The sequence below is a fragment of the Melanotaenia boesemani genome, chromosome 7, assembly GCF_017639745.1.
Source record: "Melanotaenia boesemani isolate fMelBoe1 chromosome 7, fMelBoe1.pri, whole genome shotgun sequence".
NCBI classification, from domain to species: domain Eukaryota; kingdom Metazoa; phylum Chordata; class Actinopteri; order Atheriniformes; family Melanotaeniidae; genus Melanotaenia; species Melanotaenia boesemani.
This window is the reverse complement of record NC_055688.1, coordinates 22,102,565-22,125,534: the sequence shown is the minus strand read 5'-3', so window position 1 is coordinate 22,125,534 and position 22,970 is coordinate 22,102,565. Positions and strand designations below refer to the sequence as shown.

Below are 22,970 nucleotides of genomic sequence, written 5' to 3'. Positions count from 1 at the left end.
TGTATCACTTCAAATTTGTGAGTTGATCAGAAACCCATTTCAAGACAATCCTACTTTTATGCAGGGACAGAAACAGAGCTTCTTGCCATGTTGCACTTAAAACCTTAAGTTACCCTTCCAACAGAGCATTTCACAAAGAGACAAACTGTTACGAAACAGGACTTCAGGGGGAAAAGAAATCATCAGAATAAAATGTGAATTTATTGCTCTGTTTGCAATGTGATTAGACTCACAAATTTACCAACAGACAGCTCAGTAAATACCTTTTTTTTTTAAAAAAACTTCTGCAAAACGTATGACCTGGGATCGCAGATTTTTTTCTCTGTTACTTTGAAATTCCTTTGTAAAAGTGACTAACAACAAAAATTCTGCATGTTAATGTTTAAGTTGTTAAATCAATATTGTTAAGTGGACATGACAAAATGTGAACGTAACCTTAAAATTGCTGGTCAAGTCTTGTAGGTAAGGAAATGTGAGAGATGTGCTGTTGCCAGGTATGCTAAAAAGATATCATGAAGTCCAAAACTAATAACTCTCATCTATGCACATCACTAAATCTGCATCATATATTACATAAATAAAATAAGTTACATCTAATCTATTATGAAGAAACCAGCTCAGTTTACCTATGTTCTAAAGAAATAAAGCTCCACAACTAGTTTTTGGTGAAGTTGCTGTACAGTCAACTACAGTTTAAATGTAAGACACACAAAAGCAAAGCAGGACAGCGAGGAGAGATGGAGCACAGTGTGTATCACCATACATGGAGCGGAAACAAGAGCAGGTTAGACTGAGTCATAGAAATGCGCTCACCCAACTCTCCCCCACACACACACACACACACACACACATATACAAACAGTAACATCAAGATGAAGACACACATGTTCATAGTCACAGCTAATGTTTCACACACAACTTGTAAACACCTGCTCACTACTAAAACACACTGAAGTGCCAATAAATATGCCACCTTAAGAAGTTTTAAAAATGAAAATATATTGTGTTTTCACAACTGGCCCCTCTGTGCTTCAGCCTTTGGGAAAACAAGTCAAACTTATCTTGACAAGTGTTTGTTTAGAAAAACATCAACCAGGCACAGTTTAGGTCAAAGTAAGCTGAGACCAAACTCACATGTTAATTCTAAGCTAATGAAAACAAAATGGTCCCTTTAGAAAAGTGGTTCAAGAAATCAGGTAGTATCACTAAATCCCCACGTTAGTACCTAAATATACAGGTGGGTATAAAGTGATAGCACTGTGGTGGACAGTAGTGCATTCACACAGCAATTTCAGGACAAAATGGTGACACTTAGAACGTTTCAGATCCACAGTGGAAGTGTTTGCTCTGTCTGGGCAGGCTCAGTTACCTGCACACACATGTACAGAAGCACATGTCCGACGGTAGATTTCTAAACAGGTCCTGTGTGATTCAAAGGCTTAAAGTTTCTGCTGCTGCAGTCATCCATCACATAGATTCATTATGAAGCCACGCATGCTGATCAGTTCCTTCAACAAGATCTGTGAACAATTAAGAGGGAAAAAATAGAAATGTCTCTAAGTTTTGGGCAGAATCAACATTTTGACAAAGAATATCACACTTGAGTGTGGTGACAGTAACATCATTGGTGCTGGAGAGAATAAACTAAATAGAATATAATCTGTGTGATCTGTGTGGTTTACAGTACAGGTTCTGTTAAGAAACAGTATAATAAAGTTACATTTTAAAGTTTATTTATATTTCTTTTACTAAGGCTTTGTAAAATCTTTGTGAGAATCTCCTTCGTTCCAGTATACAATAAGGTCTTTACTTTCAATGCTTTCAATAAAATTAAACTGAACTAAAATTACTCTGTGTCACTGTGTAACTCCTAATTCAAAATGTTTCTTTTAGCTTAATTTATGGTTAAAGTTATTTAAAAATAATCTTAAAAAAAGGAAGAAAAATTTACTTTTGTACATGATGCTACAAGTTGTTGTGTTTAATCTGTCTCCTCCTCTTTCTGCGGGTCATTCTGAGACACGGGTACAACTGCTGTTCCTAGCAAGCCTCTTCTCACAATGTAAGGACATGAAGGACCAGTCGGGATGTCAGCAAAACCTGAAGGACAAAAACAGAAAGAGAAAGGAATAAATTATAGTGACAAGAGAAAAGCAAATGAAAGAGAAAATGTAAAAAGAGAAGAAATACAGAGAAGATGAAGAGAAAACACCAGAAAGTTTTTCTATAAATTTCAGGGTCTGAATGTCACAAAGATTCATATATTTAAAGGCTGTACCCATGAACACTTCTAATAAGAACTTCTAATTCAGCAAATGCTTAATCTGAGTAGATTTTCAACGTTTTCCTAAAATCTTTTGTTAAATTTTGTGTTTAACTGTAATTTTTTCTATCATTAATATACCTATTAAGTTGTCCGATTACCATCCTGCTCGTTATCTGCAGACTAGTTTTGTTTTTGGCCATTTGGGGGCAATAACAACATCTTCTTGTCACCTTTAAAGTTGATGAAGCAAACTTTATCATTGTTAGTTGCTTAACAAACTAGCTGTGAAACAGCATAGACACCATTGTCTCCACTCTGATGTGGTGTATTTTTAGAGCTTGTTAGCTAGAATCAGTGAGCCAATTTGGCTGTGAGTTTGCTTTTTATTTTTTTCTTATTTACTCAATTTCATAAAAATATTCTGTTTGCAACGATGCTGGACAAGACAGGTAAAAAAAAAAAAAAAAAAAAAATTCATAAAAATAATTTTAAAAAGACTTTAGTCAGATGTTTTCAGAAGACAGATTAAAATTTTTTTAAACCAAAAACAGATAAAGTTACCTTTCATGACAACTTCTGGCAGGCCATATGGTTCATACTCTGTATCATCAAAGGCAGCAGACAATTGCGTCCTGTTGCGGCGAATTCTTTCAGCCAGACGGGCCGGGTCGGCTGGGATAGGGAACGATCCTGAAAACAGCATTTTGTCATCTGACACTACCTTCTCAGCTAATGAGACAGGAGAGACAGAAGGAGAATCAATGGACTTGTCTTCATTTTCTTCCTTCTCCTCAGTCTGCGTGGCTGCACATACTGTTGGGGGACTGTGACGATACAGATTGTACTCGGTTTGACTGCTGATGCTTTTCATCTCTGTCGCATCTTTGTCTTTGGAATCACTGGTGTTTATTTCCTTGGTTTCTGCGAAAGGATGTGGTATGGCCTCAGGCTTCTCTGTGTAACACTCGACCACGTTGGTTGGATTTGGCCCTGAGGATCTGTGGGGACCTTCTGCAATATGTTGTTGAGCCATTTTCTGCGTTGACATTTGGATAAATTCAGTATCCCTCTTCACTTTGTATTGGGCTGCACAACTATCTGACCATTGTAGGCTGGCCTCCTGGTCTTTTGCAGGTTCCTGTGTCAAAACAAATTCATAAATGAGTAATTAAGGGTACATACAGTTTTTTTCTAAAGATATGAAGTGAGAGCATGCAAAAATTTTGAGTTTGGATGCAGCAGTAGATGTGTTGTATCTTTCCTTGAAATGACTTTGAAATAATAAGAACTTTGTAATTTTGTGACAATTATATAAAAATAAAGAACAGCCCTAAATAATGCAGAACAAATTAAAAAAATTTACTACTCTTTCATTCTTCAAAACTGCTGTTTATACTTGTTCTTCTGTTCATGGATTTGTCCATGTTCGGTGTTTCCTGTGCAATGTTTAAAGACTCATGGGTGCTTAATTAGTTCACTTTTTTAAAACAATCTTTTTTCCACACAATTTATTAAAACGCACAGTTTCTTCCAATATTCCCCCTGTGAAATTATCTGAAAACTGCAGACCTGTAACATTAACAGGAAAAACAAGTTTGAGTCCTCAGTCCTTAAAATCTACTCCATTTACCTAGCAATTATAAGAGCTCTATTAAAAACAGACTTGAAACATAAAGTGTGAAACATGATATATAGAGTGGACTAGTATGCAAGGGAATGATGATTTTGGAAAAAAAAAATCTTGGCAGTGTTCAGAATGTATACCTTAAGCATTGATGTGTTTTTAAAGGAATGGATGTTCTTTGCTTCAGGAAGGCTGCTGCTCTGAAGTCTTGTAGTAAGACAAAAAAGAAGGTAATTCAATAAAGAAGACAACTTAGGCCTGACACAGACTTGCATAATGGATTTAACACAAACATGGAAGGAAAATTATTTTTTACTTTCAGTCTCTGGTTATGAGTTACCTGGAGTACAACATGCGGCCCTGCAGTTTCTTGGAAGAGCAGCAGAGGGATAACTCATCTTCTCTGATGACTGTGATGTTGTCCTGGCTCTTTTGAGTACCCTGCATAAGTGGCTGAACTTGGGTTTTAAGAGCCAGAGTTTGAGCTTGGCTCTGGGTCAGCTTTTGGTTTGACAATGACTGACAGACAACAGATATCTGATCTAGTGTTTCACACTCTTCATCAGTGTTGGTAAGGAAGTGATCAAATGTAGGAGCTGGCTGGGAGCTCAGTCTCCATACAGCAAGCTCCTGGGCTTGCTGCTGTGTTTCCTCATAAAGAGACCTCACCTTCCTTTTCATCACTTCCACCTGGAAAAGAGAGATTAAGTTATTTCATATTATCTTAATTAAAGACTGAGTTGTTTCTAGGATTGATGTAGTACATGTTATGTATACAGAATTAAGGAGAATGTAAGTGATTAATTTTACTCTTAATACCTGTTGTTGTAGGTAGTTGACCTGGACCTCTGACACTTCTGCCAGATCTTTTTCACTCATGGTTTTCCCATCTTCCCTTTCTAAATCTTGACCTTCATCCTCACTCCTGTTTGCATTATTCTGTAACTCTTCTCCCACTGTTGTGACATCACTTGTTCCAGACTGCATCTCCTGCTCAGCTAAGCAGGACAAAGCAGCAACAGATGTGTTTTTGCTTTGCTTGTCTGGGTCTTCTGGGTTTTTGTTGTCAGTCTGTAATGTCGAGTTCCTGGTGACCAAAACAGTCATACCCTCTATTCTTTGTGTCAGGAGCTGATTCTCTTGTCTGAGAGCCAACGGTTCTGTAACCAAGTCTGTTTTTCCTTCATTTTGATCACACTGATTCCCTGTCACCTCACAAGTAGAGTCAGTAGAGTATCTCTGAGACTTATTGGAGTCTACAGAGCTTGGGTGATATTCTCCAGACCATAATGCTTCACTTTTGACTTCACTGCCAATAGATGTTGGTATTTCGGCATCGCATGTCTCAATATTTAGATGATGTGCATTCAAGTCACCATCTGTCAGTGAGTTTGTAGTCTGAAAGAAGACAATACACTCCTTTTCCTGTTTAAGCTGATGTTCTGAGGTTTCTGCTGACATCTCATCTCTTTGATCCCGTTTGTTTTCATCTCTGACCGATATCTTGACCTCTTTGTTATTTTCCATCTTTAGTGCTTCCAGCTCTTCTTTGCAGCACAGGAGCTCCTCTCCCTGGCTGAAGAGGGCACTCTCCTTCGCCTGTAGCTCAGCCAGAAGGCCTGAGATGTGCTGACTCTGCTTCTCAAAGGCCATGGTTAACTGCTGGGTCTGACGTGTCACCTGTAAAGAAAATTAAATGAAAGAGCAATGAGAAAAGAAAAAAAGAAGAAGACAAACAGGTGATAAGCCACATTACTGTTTATTTTGCACAAACCATCTAGGAACTAAATGACAACTAGCAAGTAGAGAAGAAGCTGGAGTAAATCTAAATAAGCTTTATCAAACATACAGCTCTGGCCATCTCACAGGACTCTAATTACCATTAACACAATGGATTTTATCAGCTTTGATCAGGAGTGGGGTTTTATCTCAGGAGAGATCAGTAGAGCTTATTTTCCATCTGCTACAGGGTTAAACTGTTTGTAATTTGGCCAGATCCTCTCATCTCTGGCTTCTTTTTTTACCACCTTAGATTGCTTCGACTAATGGTGAGGAATTATGCAAAATTCATTTATAAACTTTCTATGTTGTTTTTATTCACTATTATACCTGCTTGTATTTGGCCTATCCAGTACTGTCTGAATGCCTCACTTACAAAAATTACTTTATAGCAGCTCCTAGTATCCAGCTTCTTTCATAAAACCATAGAGAGAAACTCAATAGCTCAGTAAAGCTGATCAACCAGATCAACAATGTTACTGCAATATATATATAGATATATGAATTTTTTTTGTACTTTATAATGAGCAATCTATCTGAACCAAATCATTGTGGCTAGTAAAGGATAATAGTCAGTGACACATGAATAAATTTAAACTATCCATATTTGACCACTACTACATTTGTGTGTAGATCATAGGGCTGGGCGATATTAACCAAATTTTAAATCAATATTTTTTACCTGATTCATGATATACAATATATATCTCAATATAATTTTTTAAAGTCAAGTAACCAAAGAGACAGTTCTAATTTATGGCCTTGAGTACTAAATGCACTTTTATTAAGGATCAGCAGCACATGTGCATTAAAACAGTTGACTGAAATTAAAGTAGCTATTTATTAAATTAAATGCTCTTAAAACTAAATGAATGAAAAATACTTTTCAGTGACTATAACAAAAATACTGTTGTGCAACATGCAAAAAGGGTCTTAACTCAAAACAAGCTATCTCGATATAAACAATATTTCCGCATACTTTATTGAGTGTGCCCAGCCCTATTTGACTTTATAGAACATAAAACAATTTCTCCAAACATTAAAAAGATCAATTATTTAGGTATTTACCTGGTTCTGTAGGGCCTCTAGTTTAGCCTGGTACTGATTAGCACGTTCTGTCTCCTTTGCATATTCCCTCTGTAAGTGCTCCACCTCTTTTGCCAAATCAGAGTTGGCATGCTCACCCCTTTCAGGGCCTGATGAGGAAAATCTTTCCTGATAGTTTTGTTTGGCGTCATCTTCAGAGAACACTTGAGGTGTTAGAGCATCATATAAGAGAGGTGAATGCTCAAAACCTATCACTTTTGGGTCCTCCTGGATGATGTCTTCTGCTGCTGTAGACATGAGCGTGTTGAGTTGGTTGGTGGACTGGCAGAACAGGAGGTGCTGCTCTGGTGAAGTGAGGAGTTTGGTGTCACAGGAAACACGGTTGGAGTTGAGTTCATCATCATGGAGAGTCAGGTACGTCAGAGGGCTGTTTAAAACAAACTGTTTCTTCTGTTCTTGTGAGTCTTTACTCTTGTCCTTTAGGCTCTCCACTTCAGCCTTTATTTCCACCAGTTTCTTGCTCAGCTCGTTCTTTATGTCATCGTCTGTGGCCATTATTTGGTTCCTCTCATCTTGGTCTCTCTTTCGTTCCTCTTGCTCTACAGCCAGTTGTGCTTTCACCTCTGCTAGATCGTTCTTTAACTGGATGTTGAGTTTTATCATTTCACTCTCCCTGTCATCTTGTGCTTTCTGTTCCTCCTCCTCCTCCTCCTCTTTTTCCTCCTTACAGCTCTTCATCTCTGCCTCTAAAGCAGCAACTGTTCTCCTCAGCCTCTCTGTCTCAGCCTTCTCGTTCTCCAGTTTTGTCCTCCATTCCTTGTCTTTCTCCTCCCTGTCCGCAGCCTGGCTGGCGTGTTTGCGGCTGAGCTGTTTGAGGCGGGTCCTGGCTTCTGTCTCAGCCTGTCGTTGGGCTTCCAGGTCCTCCAGCCGCCTCTGGAGCTCATCACGTACATCATGGATCTCTGAACGGAGCAGTGCATTCTCCCTCTTCAGGTCTTCCAAGGAGATTGTCTGTTCAGACTTGAGAGCGGAAGTGTTTTCACCAAACAGCATCAAATTTTGAGTCATAGTTGAGTTCTTAGAAGCTACTGGTCCATCACCATCCATGAAGTTGGTGATGGACATAGAAGGGAAGTCAGAATCTATTGCTTCATTACTACTCTTCTGGGATTGTTCTTTATTTCTTCTTGTTTGTCCCATTCTTTGCACAGACTCAGGGTTTGTGATGACAGAGATGTGCTCAGCATCAATTCCCTCTCCTGGCTCTCTATCAGAGGGATAAGATGATGTCATCTCTGCCCTTCTCTCCTCCACACCTTCCTCCTCCCTCGTCTGCTCAGCTTGGGTAACACAACGTGTCTTGCTGTGGGTTGGTGGTCGGGGAGAAGTAAAGGAAGAATGAGGTGAGAAAGTCTGTCCAACAGAACAAAACTGGCCAGGCTGTTGAAGGGGTGCTGGAGCAGATTTTTCTGCTAGAGATAAAAAGGAAAGAAATAAAAACAGAATTAAATCATATAAACTAGCAGACTATACTAGTCTTTTTAAATTAACCAAAGCACTACTGGAAGAGAAGCAGAGTGTACTGGGATGCGCTACATTGGTGTAACATGCATTACAAGAGAATTAACTTGAAAAAACTAGTTTAATTTCTGTAAATATAAATGTCAAAAACAACATAAACATTAATGAATTTTTTCCCACTTTACATCATATAGTTACCTACACAGTTTAATTGTTACAACAAATGTGAACAAGAGGAAACAAAGTATCTGCCCTGCTGTAGCATATGTAAGTTAAATCCCTAATTACTAGCAACTTATGACTCTTTTAAAAAAATAACATATCAGGATATTTATCAATATTGAGCTGTACAGCCTGAGCCTTACAACTGTCCCATGACTAACAACTGTCTGGAATTTATTCCCTGAGCTCCTCACCTTGCAGTTCTTTGAGGAGACGCAGGGTGTCAGCTTGCTCTTTCAACAGCCTCCTCCCCTCCTCCTCCAGAGCTTGCTCTCTCTTCCTGCTCTGCTCCAGACTCACTGCCACACCCTCTGCCTCACGCAACCCTTCCTAAAACATGGGTTGGGGAAAAAAACAAATGAGGTAAATTTCTTGTAGTCAAATAGCTCTCTCTCTAGATTTTACAGGAATGACTAAATTTGTTTAGAGGTTTAAAATAAAAGTTTAGTTTGAGGGGGTCCTGGCTTCTGTTTCAGTAAGCTAGTTTGGACTGGATTTTTACTACTAGCAATGGGATTAATAAGAAATGTTTGAATTGTTTTTTAATTACCTACATTTAAATTCTGAAAACAAGTCTGGTATGTAGTTTCTCAAGGCAAACAGCAACTAAGCCACTGAGAACTATAAATTAAACGTACAATTTCGCCACTGAAATATTTACACGTTTGCATTTTTGCATAACAGTAACATATGAGGGCTACTTGTAAACACAAGGCCCAGACAAGCTACAGATAAGCAACATTCTTGCAAGCTGGTACACACCTGAATGTTGCATTTGCAGTCTTAGTTCAGTTTTAGCCAAGAACACTGGCTGCAATGGTGTGCAGGTACAGTGGTTTACCATCTAGCTTGTTTTGCAACAACACTAAGATTCAGTTTCTTAACAAAGTAGCTCCTGGTGGAAGAAATCTACTTTTTTTTCTTCATAATTTTTTATTTGTCTTAAATCCTCTCCCATGCTACATCTAAGCTGAGATGTTTCAAGAAACCACAATTCATGGATCATTTATTCACATTTCAAACATTAGCAAAATAGTGACATTTTACACATTGAGATTTTAAAAAATGTATGGATTTCACAATGCTCTTAATGGTAAGCTAACAAACAATTAATGATGGTGACCCAGACTGACAAGACTCAGAACCATTTCCATGTCTTTGTGTGTTACCATCAGTTTGGCTTGTGTCTGTGCCTCTTTCTTCTGAATCTCCTTCAGCTGTTCCTCTGTCCACTTCAGTTTGTCTTTCATTGACTCCAAATCTTTGTCCAATCCCTGTTTCTGTAAAGACAGCTGATAAAGAAATTTAGAATTCATGAGCTGCTAGAAAACAGAGACTGAATTCAGAGACTGGAAAAAAATTTTTTTAAAAAGAAATTCAGTAGGAAGGTGTAAAAACAAAACAAAAACAAAGATGGAAGAAATCAAAACAGGTGCATGAATCAAGATGAGTGAAGGGTTCAGCAAACAGGAAAGCATGCAGTGATCAATAACATGCATAAGCTACTGTCTACATCTGGGAAAACTAAGAGTTAAGCTGGTTGGCTTCCCACCAGTTCTCATGAATATTTACACGTTGTCTAATACCAGTGTACACATAAACAGTCTTAAAAGTAGCACTATTTAGCAATTATGTCATCTTTCTTGTAAAAACTGGTTGTTAATATTTTGGATTTTTTTTCTATTTTACATTTTTTCATTTATTATAATATGTTGATAGATATTGATCATTCAATACCTTAATGTCATGCATAAAACATGTACAGAACATTATACATGAAGCATAGAGCAGGGCGTCTAATGAAGGGATGGTTGGCGGTTCGAATCCCACTCCCCCAGTCGATCTGTTGTGTCCTTGGGCAAGACACCTCACTCCCCTTGCCTCCACTGTCTGTATCACTAGTGTATGAATGTGTATGAATGTTGGGCGAGGCCGGTGGCACGGACTGGATGCCACATTTCCATCAGTCTGCCCAAGGGTAGCAGTGGCCGCACATGTAGCTTAGTATCACCAAGTATGAATGTGAAGTGAATGAATAATGGATTGAATATAAAGAGCTTTGGTTGCTTTGAAAATAAATCTATTTATTAATTAATTAATTATTGATACTGGTTGATCTGACAACTTCTAGTAATGATATTAGGCTTGGATTGGTAATATTTATTAACCAAATAATTCTGTTTAATCCCTTAAGTTAATGTCACAAGTAGTGCAACTTAACATGTTTTACCTTAACATAAAACTTAGACGCTTAGATGTTACCATTTTTCTTCATGCAATTGTTTTGCATAAATGTGAAATTATCTGCACTTGAAATAAATGTTACCAGTCAATGTACTGCATTAACAAATGAAAGGAAATTAAACTTCAAATGTAATTAGACTATAAAATTACTCAAACAGGTCGTGTTTTTCATGTCACTGAGAGAAAATCTGTATGACACATCTGACCTTCTTTACATAAATCCAGTGTTCTTGAGACAAATCTTTTATCCATCTTTATCAGCCTGACACAGCCCCTCCCTTACACCGCTCTTACTGTATACTTCTTTATTAACACAAAAACAATGAGTTTGTTTGAAGCTTTTAAACCAAAGCATTATGTAAAATGCAGTCACACCATCATTACCTTTGCTGCTCAACCTTTCCACTGGGGAGAAACCGAGAGGAGAAGAGAGGGAGAGGAAGCAGAGGGGAGCAGAGGCATGGGGAGGGCAGAAACACAAGAGTCAGAGGAAACAATGGGGGCAAGTAGCAGGTGTGGAAGAAGAAAGACATAAGTTTATTAATGTTTGGTACAAATAAAAATAACAGTAGCACTAAAGAGGAGGTAAGTGTAGATGGGATGGAGAGAAAAAAGAGGAAAGGGAAAGGAAAGAGCTGAAAAAAATAGGACAATCATATGAATAAAATCTACAGAGTTTTATGCAGGACATCAGTTTCCATTGTTGATACAGACCTTATCTGAACAAATGCAGAGGAATGCATTTTAGATGACCTTTTTGTGTTATTAATTTGTGCATGTTTGTATCTTGCATGTGTATTCACCTTATCGGCCTGAGCCTGAAGGGCATTGTGGAGCGTCCTTGCCTGCTGGAGCTCCTGATTAAGCTTGTTCACCTCCTGCTGGTGCTGCTTTTCCAGACACTGCCTCTCCTTCTGTAGCTCTGACAAATCCTTGACAGAAATATACACCAAAATCATCAGCTATAACGTGGAAAAGAAAGAATGGCATTTTTTTCTGTTTCTTCTGCAGGTGCCGGTCTCACCCTCTGATGCTGTTTCTCCAGCTCTTTAGTGCGTTGTTGGTGTTGCATTCGGCTGCTCTCTGCATTTTGCCTCTGGCATTTAAGCTCCTCTTGTAGCTGCTTCAATTTCTGCTCAGCTCCTGAAGCCTGGCATCCCACCCCCAAAAAAACTTCACTCAGAGGACTCATAACTTGTCTATCATTTTAGTAGAGATTAACTTTATAAAGTTTAGATCTAAATTGTCATACTCACTGCCAAGTTTAATTATGCATAAATATAATACTTTTGTTTAATATGATGTGAATAAGCCTTTAGTATGCTTTAGTATTTTTACCATGTTTACCTTTTGTAATTATTTAATGCTGACTAAGAACATTCTAACATCAACAAAGCATTAAAGGGAAAATTGGCTTCCCTCAGCCTTGTACAGGCAAACCACTGTTTTTATTTTATGGCTGAAAGGGACACTGTTTTACCAGCTATTCCCCTATTACCAGAAATATTCTTGATAATATGTAAGGACAATATTGTGATAAATGAAAACAACACCCATTGTGTGACTGAAACAACACTGATGGCTTCAGTAGCAGCACTGGTGTGTGTTTACCCGTTCACTGTCCTGAGCCATGCGTGTGTGTGCCAAGCTGAGCTCATCGCGGGCTCTCTGTAGGCTGAGCTCTTTAGAAGCGACCTCCTTTTTGGTTTGCACCATTTCATTTTGAATGGACTTCAACATCCCAACCTTCTGCGAGAGCTCATCCTCCAGAGCTGAGATACGACTCCATAATTCTGATGAAGGTGCTGCTGGACAAGTCAAACAGATAAACAAATATTATGAAAGAAAAAAAAAGGAAAACATAAAGGAAGAAAAACAAATTTTACTTGGGCATCTTTTGCAACTGCACAGGTAAAAGGAATGTCAAATAAATAAAACAAATTTATGAATATACCAACGAAGGACAAAGGGGTAGAGATAGTAATGCGACATTTGGGAAGTAGAAATCAGTAGATACACTGCTTGGCCAAAAAAAAGTCGCTACCTGGATTTAACTAAGCAAACAGGTGGGAGCCTCCTATTGGATAATTACTGCATGGATGATTATCTTTCAGCTGGCAACAAGTTATTTAACCCCAACTAAATAACCATGTGGAAAGGCACATCCCATGGTCTATGAAAAGATGTTAGTCTGTTTATGAAGGGTCATATCATTGGCATGCATCAATGAAGTGATGCACCCATCATGCCTAGTGCCTACTGTACAAGCCTGTGGGGGCAGTGTTATGATCTGGGGTTGCTGCAGGTGATCAGGTCTATGTTCAGTGACATTATGTGCCCACAGAATGAGGACAGTTGATTCCCAAATAAATTAAATGAGCAGGTTATTCCAGTTTTTTCTTCCCTCATGGCACAGGTATATTTCAAGATGACAATGCCAAAATTCATGAGGCTCAAATTGTGAAAGAGTGGTTCAGGTAGCATGAAACATAATTTTCACACTTGGATTGGCCACCATAGAGTGCAGACCTTAACCCCATTGAGAATCTTTGGGATGTGCTGGAGAAGGCTTTGCTCAGTGGTCGGACTCTCCCATAATCAATAAAAGATCTTGGGGAAAAATTAATGCAACATTGGATGGAAATAAAATTTGTGACATTGCAGAAGTTAATCAAAACAATGCCACAGCGAATGAGTGCCATAATCAATGGTAAAGGCAGTCCCACAAAATATGGAAATATCAGTCACTTTTGTTGGGGGCGGGGGGTTGCACCTTTTTTTTTGACCAGGCAGTGTACTTTTCTTAGAAACAGACTGCACCTAACCATTTTTAAATCACTGCATTGTGTACAATGTGCAGTCTAACCTGCAATTGCAAGATATCTTCAAATAAGTAATTTACTTCAAATTACTAAGATGTTACACCTACCACCATCTTTACGCAAAATAAAACTTAAAAAAAAACATTAAATGGATTAAAACGTGGATGGAGAACAAAATAAAAGAAATAAAAATATACTGATCAGAAAAACCTAGAATCCCCCCAAAGAAAATCTGCATTACTGGCAAGAATCCCTCGAATTCTGACAAGTAAACACATATTTGTCAAAGGCTCAGCAGCAACACACAGTTGTTTTACATAAATGGGGTCAATCCATACAGTCTGGCTCCATGACAAACACAGTGGCCACATCTGTAACAACAAACTTTAACCAAGCCTGTGGATTTATTGATGACTAATTTTCAAAGTCAGGGATAAAATAATTTTGTTTGTCTGATCTGATAAATAACTCTGTTTAGCCTTTTTCTATTGTAAAATCTATATTAGTTTACATTTGTCTCACATGTGTTGTATTCAAAATTTCACACAATTGTAGTTGTTTTCTACAATTAAAAAAATGCAACTTTATAATGAATCAAATACAAAACAACACTGGAATATTTATGATATGTGAGTTACAATGGGGAGGTGCCTAATAAAAACAGCAGGAAAAACACTGCCCCTCCTCCTCCTGTGTCCTAGCAGCAGAATTTATTGTTTCACACAGAGCTGTTACCTTCCTCTCTGAACAAACAAAGCTGAGAGAATGAAAAGTTGCATCAGGCCTATAAAATGTAGTAAGAGCTATTTGAGCTAGCCTTGAAGCAGGCAAAAGAATGTCCTGCTGAGCCAGTGGTTTCTACACAACCTATTGTGTAACAAGTGTTGATAGGGGCTTTTTAGTGTACTCAAGATACCAGATAATTAACTAAGGGCGCGTTCACACTGCCACTATTTGGTCTGCTTTAAATGTACCTTGGTCCGCTTCTGCGTATAGTACCATTTGTTTGGTGCAGTGTGAACACCAACCATACTCTGATGCAGAACAAAGAAGTGGACTCTGGTCCACTTGAAAGCCGGGGGTCTCGGTTCACTTGCAAACCGAATATCCAGTGGACCAAAATGACAGTGAGGCATGCCAACTGCGATAAAGCATCAAGAAGATGAAGAAGGAACTAATGCAGAGTATTGTTTGGGTTGGAAGAAAAACAAAGCCAACAACATGCGTTCAGAAAAACGTATACGTTCTGCTCACTGGACGGTTTGTGGAGTATCGTCCCCTAGTGAGCAGTTGTTTAAACTATGTGACATCCAGGCGATTTGGTCCGCTTTACTTAAGCGCAGTTTGAACGCAAACCAAACTAAAAGAAGGTGTGATATTTTTTGGAAATCCCCACCTCAATCGAACAGAGTCCCCTGGACTATCCTGCTGTCAATGCCCCCAGATGCACTTAATGCTGATTTGCAATCAAAGCTAAAGGTTAAACAAAACATTATCAGTGTAAAATCTGCTTGCTTTGTAATAAATGTCAACTGCTGCCACCACCTCCAACTGAATGAGTAGCTGACTCTTAATGTTTTCTGTAAGTTTCAACAAGGTCAAATAACCTAACCATGATGTTACTGAACATCCAGGCTTGGTATGAACAAAGGTACAGTAGGTTTTTGTGAAGCAGGGAAGCTTTGTCTGATAGGAAGCTGCTTCCACCCACTGCATAAGCCTTTTTTTTTTTTTTTTTTTTTGGTCATAAACAGAAGGTTGCAAAACAAAGGTTTTAAAGATTTTGTTAATTATATTCATACTGATCTTATAATTTCAAACCTGCCAAAAATCACACTTTGTCTAACAAGCAATAGTAATTCTGATGACATCTGAATTAAAAAAAATTAAAAACTGAATGTGCTTGAGAATTTGTTGATTTGGCACAAGGCCATAAAGTAGCCTTTTGACAGCAGATTGGCAGGCATGTTGATTGTTGTTAGCTGATCCTGAAAACCAGTTTGGACAGATATTTAATTATCTACCGTAAAACCCATTATCCATTCAAAAATCCAATCCACTCAAAAGGCTGTTTCAAAGCACAGGACTACTAAGTTAAATGGATAACAGCCTCCCCATACTGAGTCCTGTTCTTACTGTAATCCAGGTCAAGATTAAGATTACTGTTGGTTAAAGATTGCTGAGATCAACAGTATCTGTGTAGACCATATTTTCTAACTGAAAATGGGTGACACCCAGTAGTGGCATGTTACCAAGATTGCCACTGGACATCCTCACTCACCACTGGCCTCTGTCTTGGGGTCCTTCTCCTTCCCACTAGCCCCCTTCTCCAGAGGACCTTGATTTATGACATCAGGGCTTGGCATTTGGGGAGAGGCTGGTATTTGCCTCCTGGATGCTGGTCTTGAATTGTCTTGTTCCCATGGAAATGCAGCTAAGGGTGTAGAAAATGTGTCTGACTGGTCAGACGGGTGGCGGTGGGGTGTGCTCTTGTGTTGCAGTGAAGCTGCAGGCGTATCTGAGAATTGGAGCCGCTGCTGAACAAAGAAGATAAATTATGGATGAAAAGACAAGAGGGGTCGTGTGTGAGACCAAGATTAAAAACAAGACAACTTATTTTGGCAGATTTTGAATCAACAGAACCCTAAGATTTAGGCTTTTCCAGATATAGAACGACTAATTACTATTTTGCAGCAAACATATAAATATTTTACTTTAAACAGCATTTCAATCATATTTGCAATCATCAAGAAAGGATGTCAGAGCTAAGAAAACAAGTAAATTGTTCTTTATTTGTATCTGTATTACCATAATATAACCAGTCCACCAGAAGTTAAAGGTGCAATAAGCAGAAATTCATCAATTCTAGATTGAAGATAAAAAAAATCACTATGTAAAGAACTAGAGGTGTAATTTCATCTAGAATATAGCATGATGTCCGTGTTGAACTTCAGCCGTGTTTGCCAGCCGGTTCGACTGTGCGTTCATGTTTGTTCATGTGAATCGCCACCTTCTCTCTCCTCTGCCAGTCCTCAGCCCCCCGTTCTCTACAGGTAGCTCTAGAAGCAAGCAATGGCAGCTCATATTTTTTAAGCAAAATGGCGGAGAGAGCTGAACAACCTGCAGATGACCCAGATACCACCTTACCTCTAAGGCCCTGTTCACAAGATAATGTTTCTTTCAGTTTTTGAAAAAAATAAATAAAACATTTACTAAACAGCGGAATGAAAACTATGTCTACGCAGAAGAAAACGTAAAGAGGACAAGAAACAATGTTTGAGTGTGCAAGTGCAAGATGGCGTGAAAGACATCATCATCACCAAAAGGTTCCACTTCCATGTTTCACTGACGGGACTATCCTTGCATAGCGAGAAGTTTTCACTCTGGAGGCCATTGTCAAATCTTTGCGGTTTCATCCACCCGAAGTTCTGTTACTGTGTAAACAAGAGCCCAGAACGCAAAAAAACTTTCCCGTTTTACTGTCTCAGCATTGTGGTGTAAACAGGGCCTAAAAAAACTACAGTCATTGGCGATTAAGTTGTCGGATAAAGAAAGGGACATAACTCGGATTAACACTGGCCTGGTATCTCCAAAGTGGAGAGCTAAAGAGGCTACAATTTCACTTGGAGTTACATAAGTAAGTTACTTCAACATGTTCCACAAAATGGTGATATTATATGGCTTAGTGAGTTTGCACTTTCATTTGCAGACGAAGCAAGTTGGGGGTGGGAGAAGAGGTAGAGGGAGGTGTGGCTCATGACGCACTGTTTCAGTCTACAGGCATTACACAACAGCAAACCTTGCGGTGAAAAAAAATGTCACTTTTTGCCCCTTAAAAAAAAAAAAAACAAACAAACAAAAAAAAAATAAAATAATGAAAGGTAAATTGCATATACTACATTTTCTATTCCAGGGGTCTGCAACCTTTACAATCCAAAGAGCCATTTTTCCCTCAGCCCAGCTAAATTAAACTTTAGAGTTGCCGGTTTCAGACCCTTGTTCTATTTTAACCAAATGCCATAAAAAGACCAAGTCAGTAATTTAATACCTCCCACAAATACTGTATGTGTACTCAATCATAATGCATTCTCCTCTTTTGTATTAATATCTATGGCTCAAAATTATAAAAAAAACTATTAAAGTACTACATCGGCACACTGGGTGACAACACAATGAACATGAGTGATAATAATTTCAGGTTTATTTCAAACCTATATACGCAGTTTTCCTGTTGAGAACTTGCTAGCATGTCAGTGCAACAGGGAAATTTTCTTTTATACCCAATTAATTCATTAATTCTACAATACTGTATGAATTACAGCTGTAAAGAGTGGGGAAACAGTGAATTATTTTATTCCTAGCAGTACTGTCCAGCCTCCTGGACTTGCCATTTGTGGAACTTTCTCAAAAGGGCAGCCAAAGCCAACTAAACTACTTGGGTGGAAGAGTTAAGACTATTAGTAGATAAACTGAAAGAAAATGGAAACAATAGAAAAAGAGCTCTGTTTTACTAATAAGAGCTAAACCCTCCATGTACAGAACTGCAGCTTTCAGATAAAATCCACACAAGTCTTGGATTAGCCTATACGGTGCTCAGTGAAAGAATAAGCTGGTACTTACCCGGCTGTGATGCTCCCGATTCTGTCCTTCATCTCGCTGCCTAGACCTCTCTTCCCTTCTGCTCCCTGCTGGGCAAAAACACAGCATATGGATTTAACTTTGTTCCCAAAACCAATCACCACAGTTGAACAGTAGCAACAGCCATGCATAATCAAGTGGTTTAGTGGCAAGAGTGGAAACACAAAAACAACAGTCCCCAAAGAGCAATGAGCTAAGAACACATCCGTTCTGAAGGGTTTTATTTATTTATAACCTCTCTACTCATCAGGGAATCCTGGGGTTTATCCACTTAGTTTTCCAGATTATACAGCACAGTGATTAAAAGATAGGGAAAAACCACAAAAGAGAATAAACATAGCAGTGATAAATTCACAAACTCTACCATTGTGCTCCCAAGGTGAGGTGGTATTCCAGCAGGGTGTGGAGAACAGAGTGGCGTCTGCTAGCCTGCTGTTATTCTGCAGCTTCTCAAGCTCAGCCTCCAGCCTGCCAAAGAGAGAGACAGAGAAACAGAGAGAAGGTTTTGTGTGAACAGGAACATAAACTAAGAAAGAAAAGAATAAAAACAGAGTGTAGGTTTATTTGTTGATGTGGCAACAAACCCTTTATTAACCTAAGACTTATGTATAAAAAAAAGAGAGATACTCACATATAGGCAAAGAATAATAAAAACAGCAAGAAATAAACATTTACAGACATGTATGTATTGGAGACACAAAAATGGAGGACACACACATGACAGACATGACTGGTTTGCCCAATTTAGTTAATGAACTGTATTTTAAATTCTGTTTATTTCTAACATACTATAAACATATTATGAATGTGCAAAATGGGTCTGCATTTTATAAAAACACAAAATTTAATTGAATAAACAACTTCAACTTGAGACATATTTTTAAGAAAGAGAACATATAAAAGAAGAGGTAGTTATTCTTAAAGTTTCCCACTTGCTCTGACCTTTTGACTTCCTGGGTGAGCTTATTGTTTAGGGTACGAGCAGCATCTAGTTGGCCCTCCAAAGAGCATACTTGGGCCTGCCTGGTGTGAAGCTCCTGGTTCAGTCGCTCCCTGCTGGTGATGGCTGCCTTGGCCTCCTCCTGAACACTCTGGAGCTCTCTCTGTACAGACTGCAGTTCCCCACGGACCTCCTCAAACTTGACAAGAGTGGGAACAAGAAAAGGGAGATGGAAAAAAATGCATGCTTTAGTCTATTAAAAAAACTAACAAATAAAACAACTGAAAACAAGTTTTGATAGTTACTACAGCAGTATTTATTTAAAATGAAAACAAAACTTATGTCTTTAGCTGCTTAATGCAAATTTGTTGCAATTTCTTACTCAACAGGCTAGAAACTTAAGCTATTAGAGAACCATTTCCTTTAAATCTAAAACCTGCTGGGCAGTAGCCCTCAAGGACCGGAGTTGGTGACCCCTGATGAATGATAAAGTAATGGTAATGTAATAAAAACAAGAAATGGAACTCAACTGGACAAACAAACAACAATCCCAAAGTTAGACCACTTAGATAACAATTAAATTTACATCTATCTTGGTGATAAGCATTAGGCATTTTCAGTTGATCCATCCATACGGCCAGGTGTATATCTCAGTAATCTTCACAAATTAGTTTGCAGTATTGCACCTCTAAGCTGGTTGCTAACTGCCAAGAAACACAAATGGGAAAACGAAAAAATTAATAAAAACAAAAAACAACCATAGCCTGCCAGCAGGCGGAGGTAGAAAACTGCAGAAACATAGAAAGTAAGTAGAGTCGAAGAGAGCTATAAAAGCGGGTTAGACTGAAAAACCCAAATTGTTCAAGCAGCTGAAAAAGGCAACACTGCATCAGTAAAAAGGCGCTGGTTAGGATTTAGTAAAAAATAACAAAGAACAGATAAATACAATGTGCATACTTTGTCATTGGTTGGTAAATGTCCAATCTAGAAACGCAAGTCATCTGTTTCATCTCCTGAAAAGGTATCAGCCCAAAAACCCTTAAAATCTGGACTGATTAGGATGTGACTTGGTGCACCAGTTCTTGCAGCACAAGCTTCAAACAGAAAAGCATCATCTCATTATTTGTGGCTCCCACCCCATTTAAAACGCATTCAAAACAAAGCAAAGGGATGACAACAGAACTAAACTCTGGTTAAAAGTTAAACTATTTGTTTTATTCATTCATTCATTATTAGCATATTTTTAAAACTGAAATTATTATTTAACTATACCATTATTAAGACTGAAATTGATCACAACAGAAAATAATATTGTGATCATATTTTTTACCATATTACCCAGTCCTAGTTAGACTCCAACAATCCTGTTCACTCTTGTTGTCTGCGGTACTGAATTCACCAAAAAGTTCTTTGTCATCATGATTCAATTTGTTTAGATTTGTTTAACAATGAGCCATTCATAAAAATGCATTTACCTTCACAGTTTGTTTTTCAAGGCTGGTATGGATGTTATCCAGCTGCAGCTGTTTCTGTTTGTTTTCTCTGGACAGTCGCTCCTTGTGGATCTGTAGCTCCTTCACCTTTTGTAGGACTCGTCCAGACAGTCCCACTGTCCAGTCCTCCTCAGTCCAGCTCATCTCTTTCTGAATAGGCCTGATAGGGTGGGAAAATCCCATCAGCACAAACACTCAAACACAAGTTTATTTTTTACTTCTAGATTATTTCTGACTTAAGTAACTGAACTAGAGCAACTGGTTATGTTGTTTACTTTTCTTTCTCGATGGAATCAAAATCCCAAGCTCAATAGGATTCATTGTTAGGCCATCATTAGGTAAAAAAAGTTTCATAAAAAAAACAATTAAGTCTTAAATGAGGTGCATGTTGTTCTACGTGTGTTTTTGTTGTGACAGAGGATCCAGTCCATAACACATGTCTCTAAACATGTTTTAATGATCTGTGCCTGTAGCTGTGTTCTGTCCTTAACATATTATGTTGCTATGGGTTTCATGCCTCAGGGAGACACTGGTTGTCACAGCTGGGCAGCTGTGACACAGTGTTTTCCAACACAAACTCCGATGTTCTAATAGAGCTAAGAATGCATGCATGTTTTGAGCCAAATGTACACTTTAAAAATATGTCTAAACAATATAAACAAGATATAGGTAAGTAGTGCTAAAAGTAAGAATACTGGAATGAAGAAAATCCTGATTGAGACTGATATCCTAGCCAAAACTGAGTTTTGACATGCATCAATGGCCTCAAGGCTATCAGCATTCATGTAGCTTCTCTAATAGCACAAAAATGGTGTCATTACTCTCCAGAAATAACAGAGTGAAAGTTTTTTTTTTTTTTTTTTTAAAAAAGGCATCCAGCAAGCTTTTAAATATTATACAATAACAATTTTACAAACAGACATAAGTGTGTTTTTGATTTCATTAGCAAGACATGTAAATCCTTGACTTAACAGGAACATGACGATTAACACTCCATTTTTAGTCAAGACCAACAACTATCAAATATTTTACTTATTGTTTAATCGATAAAATACTTACATGTAGATATATTTAAAAGAGTTACAAAAAGAAAAGGAAAAGTTCTGAGTATAGGAGAGTTTGATTTTTTTTCAAGTAGTTCAAAACTCAGTTAATGATTATAAAAACATCACATTTGTACTTCAGATGTCTGGAGATCAGAGGGTTTTGTATTTTGCATGTTTTAATATTGCCAATTAATTCTCTGTCATGAAGAAATGGTTTCAACTCAGAAAAATACACTCCTAACTTAATTGGACTGACACAATCCATTTACTCATCAAGACAGGCAGGCAATGGACTACTGATCTATAATATATAATGCAAGATCCTTGTAAATCTTTAGTACGTGTCATTAAGTTTCTCATTATCAAAAACAACTTAGTTGGCATAAGTTTCATTCAGGTACTTTTTGACAGACTAAGAATTGTGCAGAATTACTTCAATCAGGTTAAAAATTGCAATCAGTTGATTACATAACTGACTGGCCCAAAAGTCCCTGCTTCCCTCCTTATGTTTTCTCTGTAGGCAAGAGGGAAACATCACTCTGACGTGGACAGTATTTAAGGAAAACAGTCCATCTGACACAACTAAATCTGAAGTAGGAAAGTGTGTCAGCTTCATTAAGGAGACACTTAATCATCCATAATGAAAAAATAAAAGTTATTAGATTTTTTTTCCCAAGTGACCTGTTTTGATATGATAATCAACTCTTAATTTATAGAAAATAATTAGGAAAAAACGTCTGCCTTTTTTAGTCAGTATCAACAAAGGTGGTAATAACACGTCTTGGATAGAAAAGAGGGATATCCACAGGCTTGACCCCGGCCTATGATGAACCAACGTCTGATCACAGACAAAAAAAGAGAGAATATACTGTCAGCTTTAAATAAAAAAGAAAGTTATATGTTAGTTTAACCGGTATCATGAACAGCGTCAGAGAGTGAGCCAAAAACGTTTCTGAGACCAGCCGAGACTAACTTTCACATTAGATGTTATTGTTTTGGTCAACCAACGGTCAGTGACTGACAATAAACTTAGCAACGATGCTATAAGCTAACCTCACAGTGAAGCTACTCACCATTCACTTCAAAGAGTTGCAAAGGGCGCGAGTCGCCGGGAGGGCTCGCTCACAGCTGTGACAGTGCTCTAAAACAAAACCGCTGTTTGAAAGTGAAAGCCGGTGTCCAGTTCGTCACTGTACAGCGAGAGAAATGTCGCTTTTTACAGAACAAAGACAAATGCTAACGTCAACGGTTTTGGTATCAGAAACAAGATGCTGCGGGTCTCGTGCAACTGACAAGCCAAAGCAACCAGAGTCGCAGTGGCACGAGGA

General features: G+C 38.2%; 2 protein-coding genes across 9 annotated transcripts in view; both read right to left on the bottom strand.

Moving 5' to 3' along the window:
* kcnk4a (potassium channel, subfamily K, member 4a) overlaps positions 1-1,490 on the bottom strand; it is a 14,370-nt gene extending 12,880 nt beyond the window's left edge. For all 3 annotated transcript variants that reach the window (XM_041990122.1, XM_041990124.1, XM_041990123.1), the window contains exon 1: positions 1,370-1,490. The gene's annotated coding sequence lies outside the window, so the exon portion shown is untranslated. The remainder of the gene's footprint in view (positions 1-1,369) is intronic.
* si:dkeyp-115e12.6 (centromere protein F) lies at positions 307-22,970 on the bottom strand. 6 transcript variants are annotated; one of them, XM_041990116.1, is made up of 18 exons: positions 22,716-22,970; positions 20,579-20,756; positions 19,106-19,302; positions 18,528-18,631; positions 18,146-18,213; positions 15,807-16,062; positions 12,315-12,511; positions 11,728-11,853; positions 11,507-11,635; positions 9,629-9,751; positions 8,654-8,789; positions 6,738-8,188; positions 4,710-5,570; positions 4,231-4,580; positions 4,031-4,097; positions 2,828-3,404; positions 1,952-2,100; positions 307-1,520 (listed from the first exon to the last, which is right to left on the bottom strand). In XM_041990116.1, exons 2-17 carry the CDS (start codon positions 20,738-20,740, stop codon positions 1,982-1,984), a joined length of 4,923 nt encoding a protein of 1,640 aa, XP_041846050.1. In that variant the 5' UTR covers positions 20,741-20,756; positions 22,716-22,970; the 3' UTR covers positions 307-1,520; positions 1,952-1,981. The 6 variants fall into 6 exon arrangements, with proteins under 6 accessions (XP_041846050.1, XP_041846052.1, XP_041846054.1 ...); XM_041990118.1 differs by having other exon boundaries at positions 6,738-8,185; XM_041990120.1 differs by having other exon boundaries at positions 12,315-12,508.

What these genes read in the sequence shown, in the direction of transcription:
- si:dkeyp-115e12.6 (XM_041990116.1), bottom strand. Translation starts at nt 20,740, where the DNA reads ATGAGCTGGACTGAGGAGGACTGGACAGTGGGACTGTCTGGACGAGTC. An exon ending in CTCACCCAGGAAGTCAAAAG is followed by an intron (nt 18,632 to 19,105) that starts GTCAGAGCAAGT and finishes TCTCTTTGGCAG; the next exon opens with GCTGGAGGCTGAGCTTGAGA. An exon ending in TGGAGAAACAGCATCAGAGG is followed by an intron (nt 11,636 to 11,727) that starts GTGAGACCGGCA and finishes ATTTCTGTCAAG; the next exon opens with GATTTGTCAGAGCTACAGAA.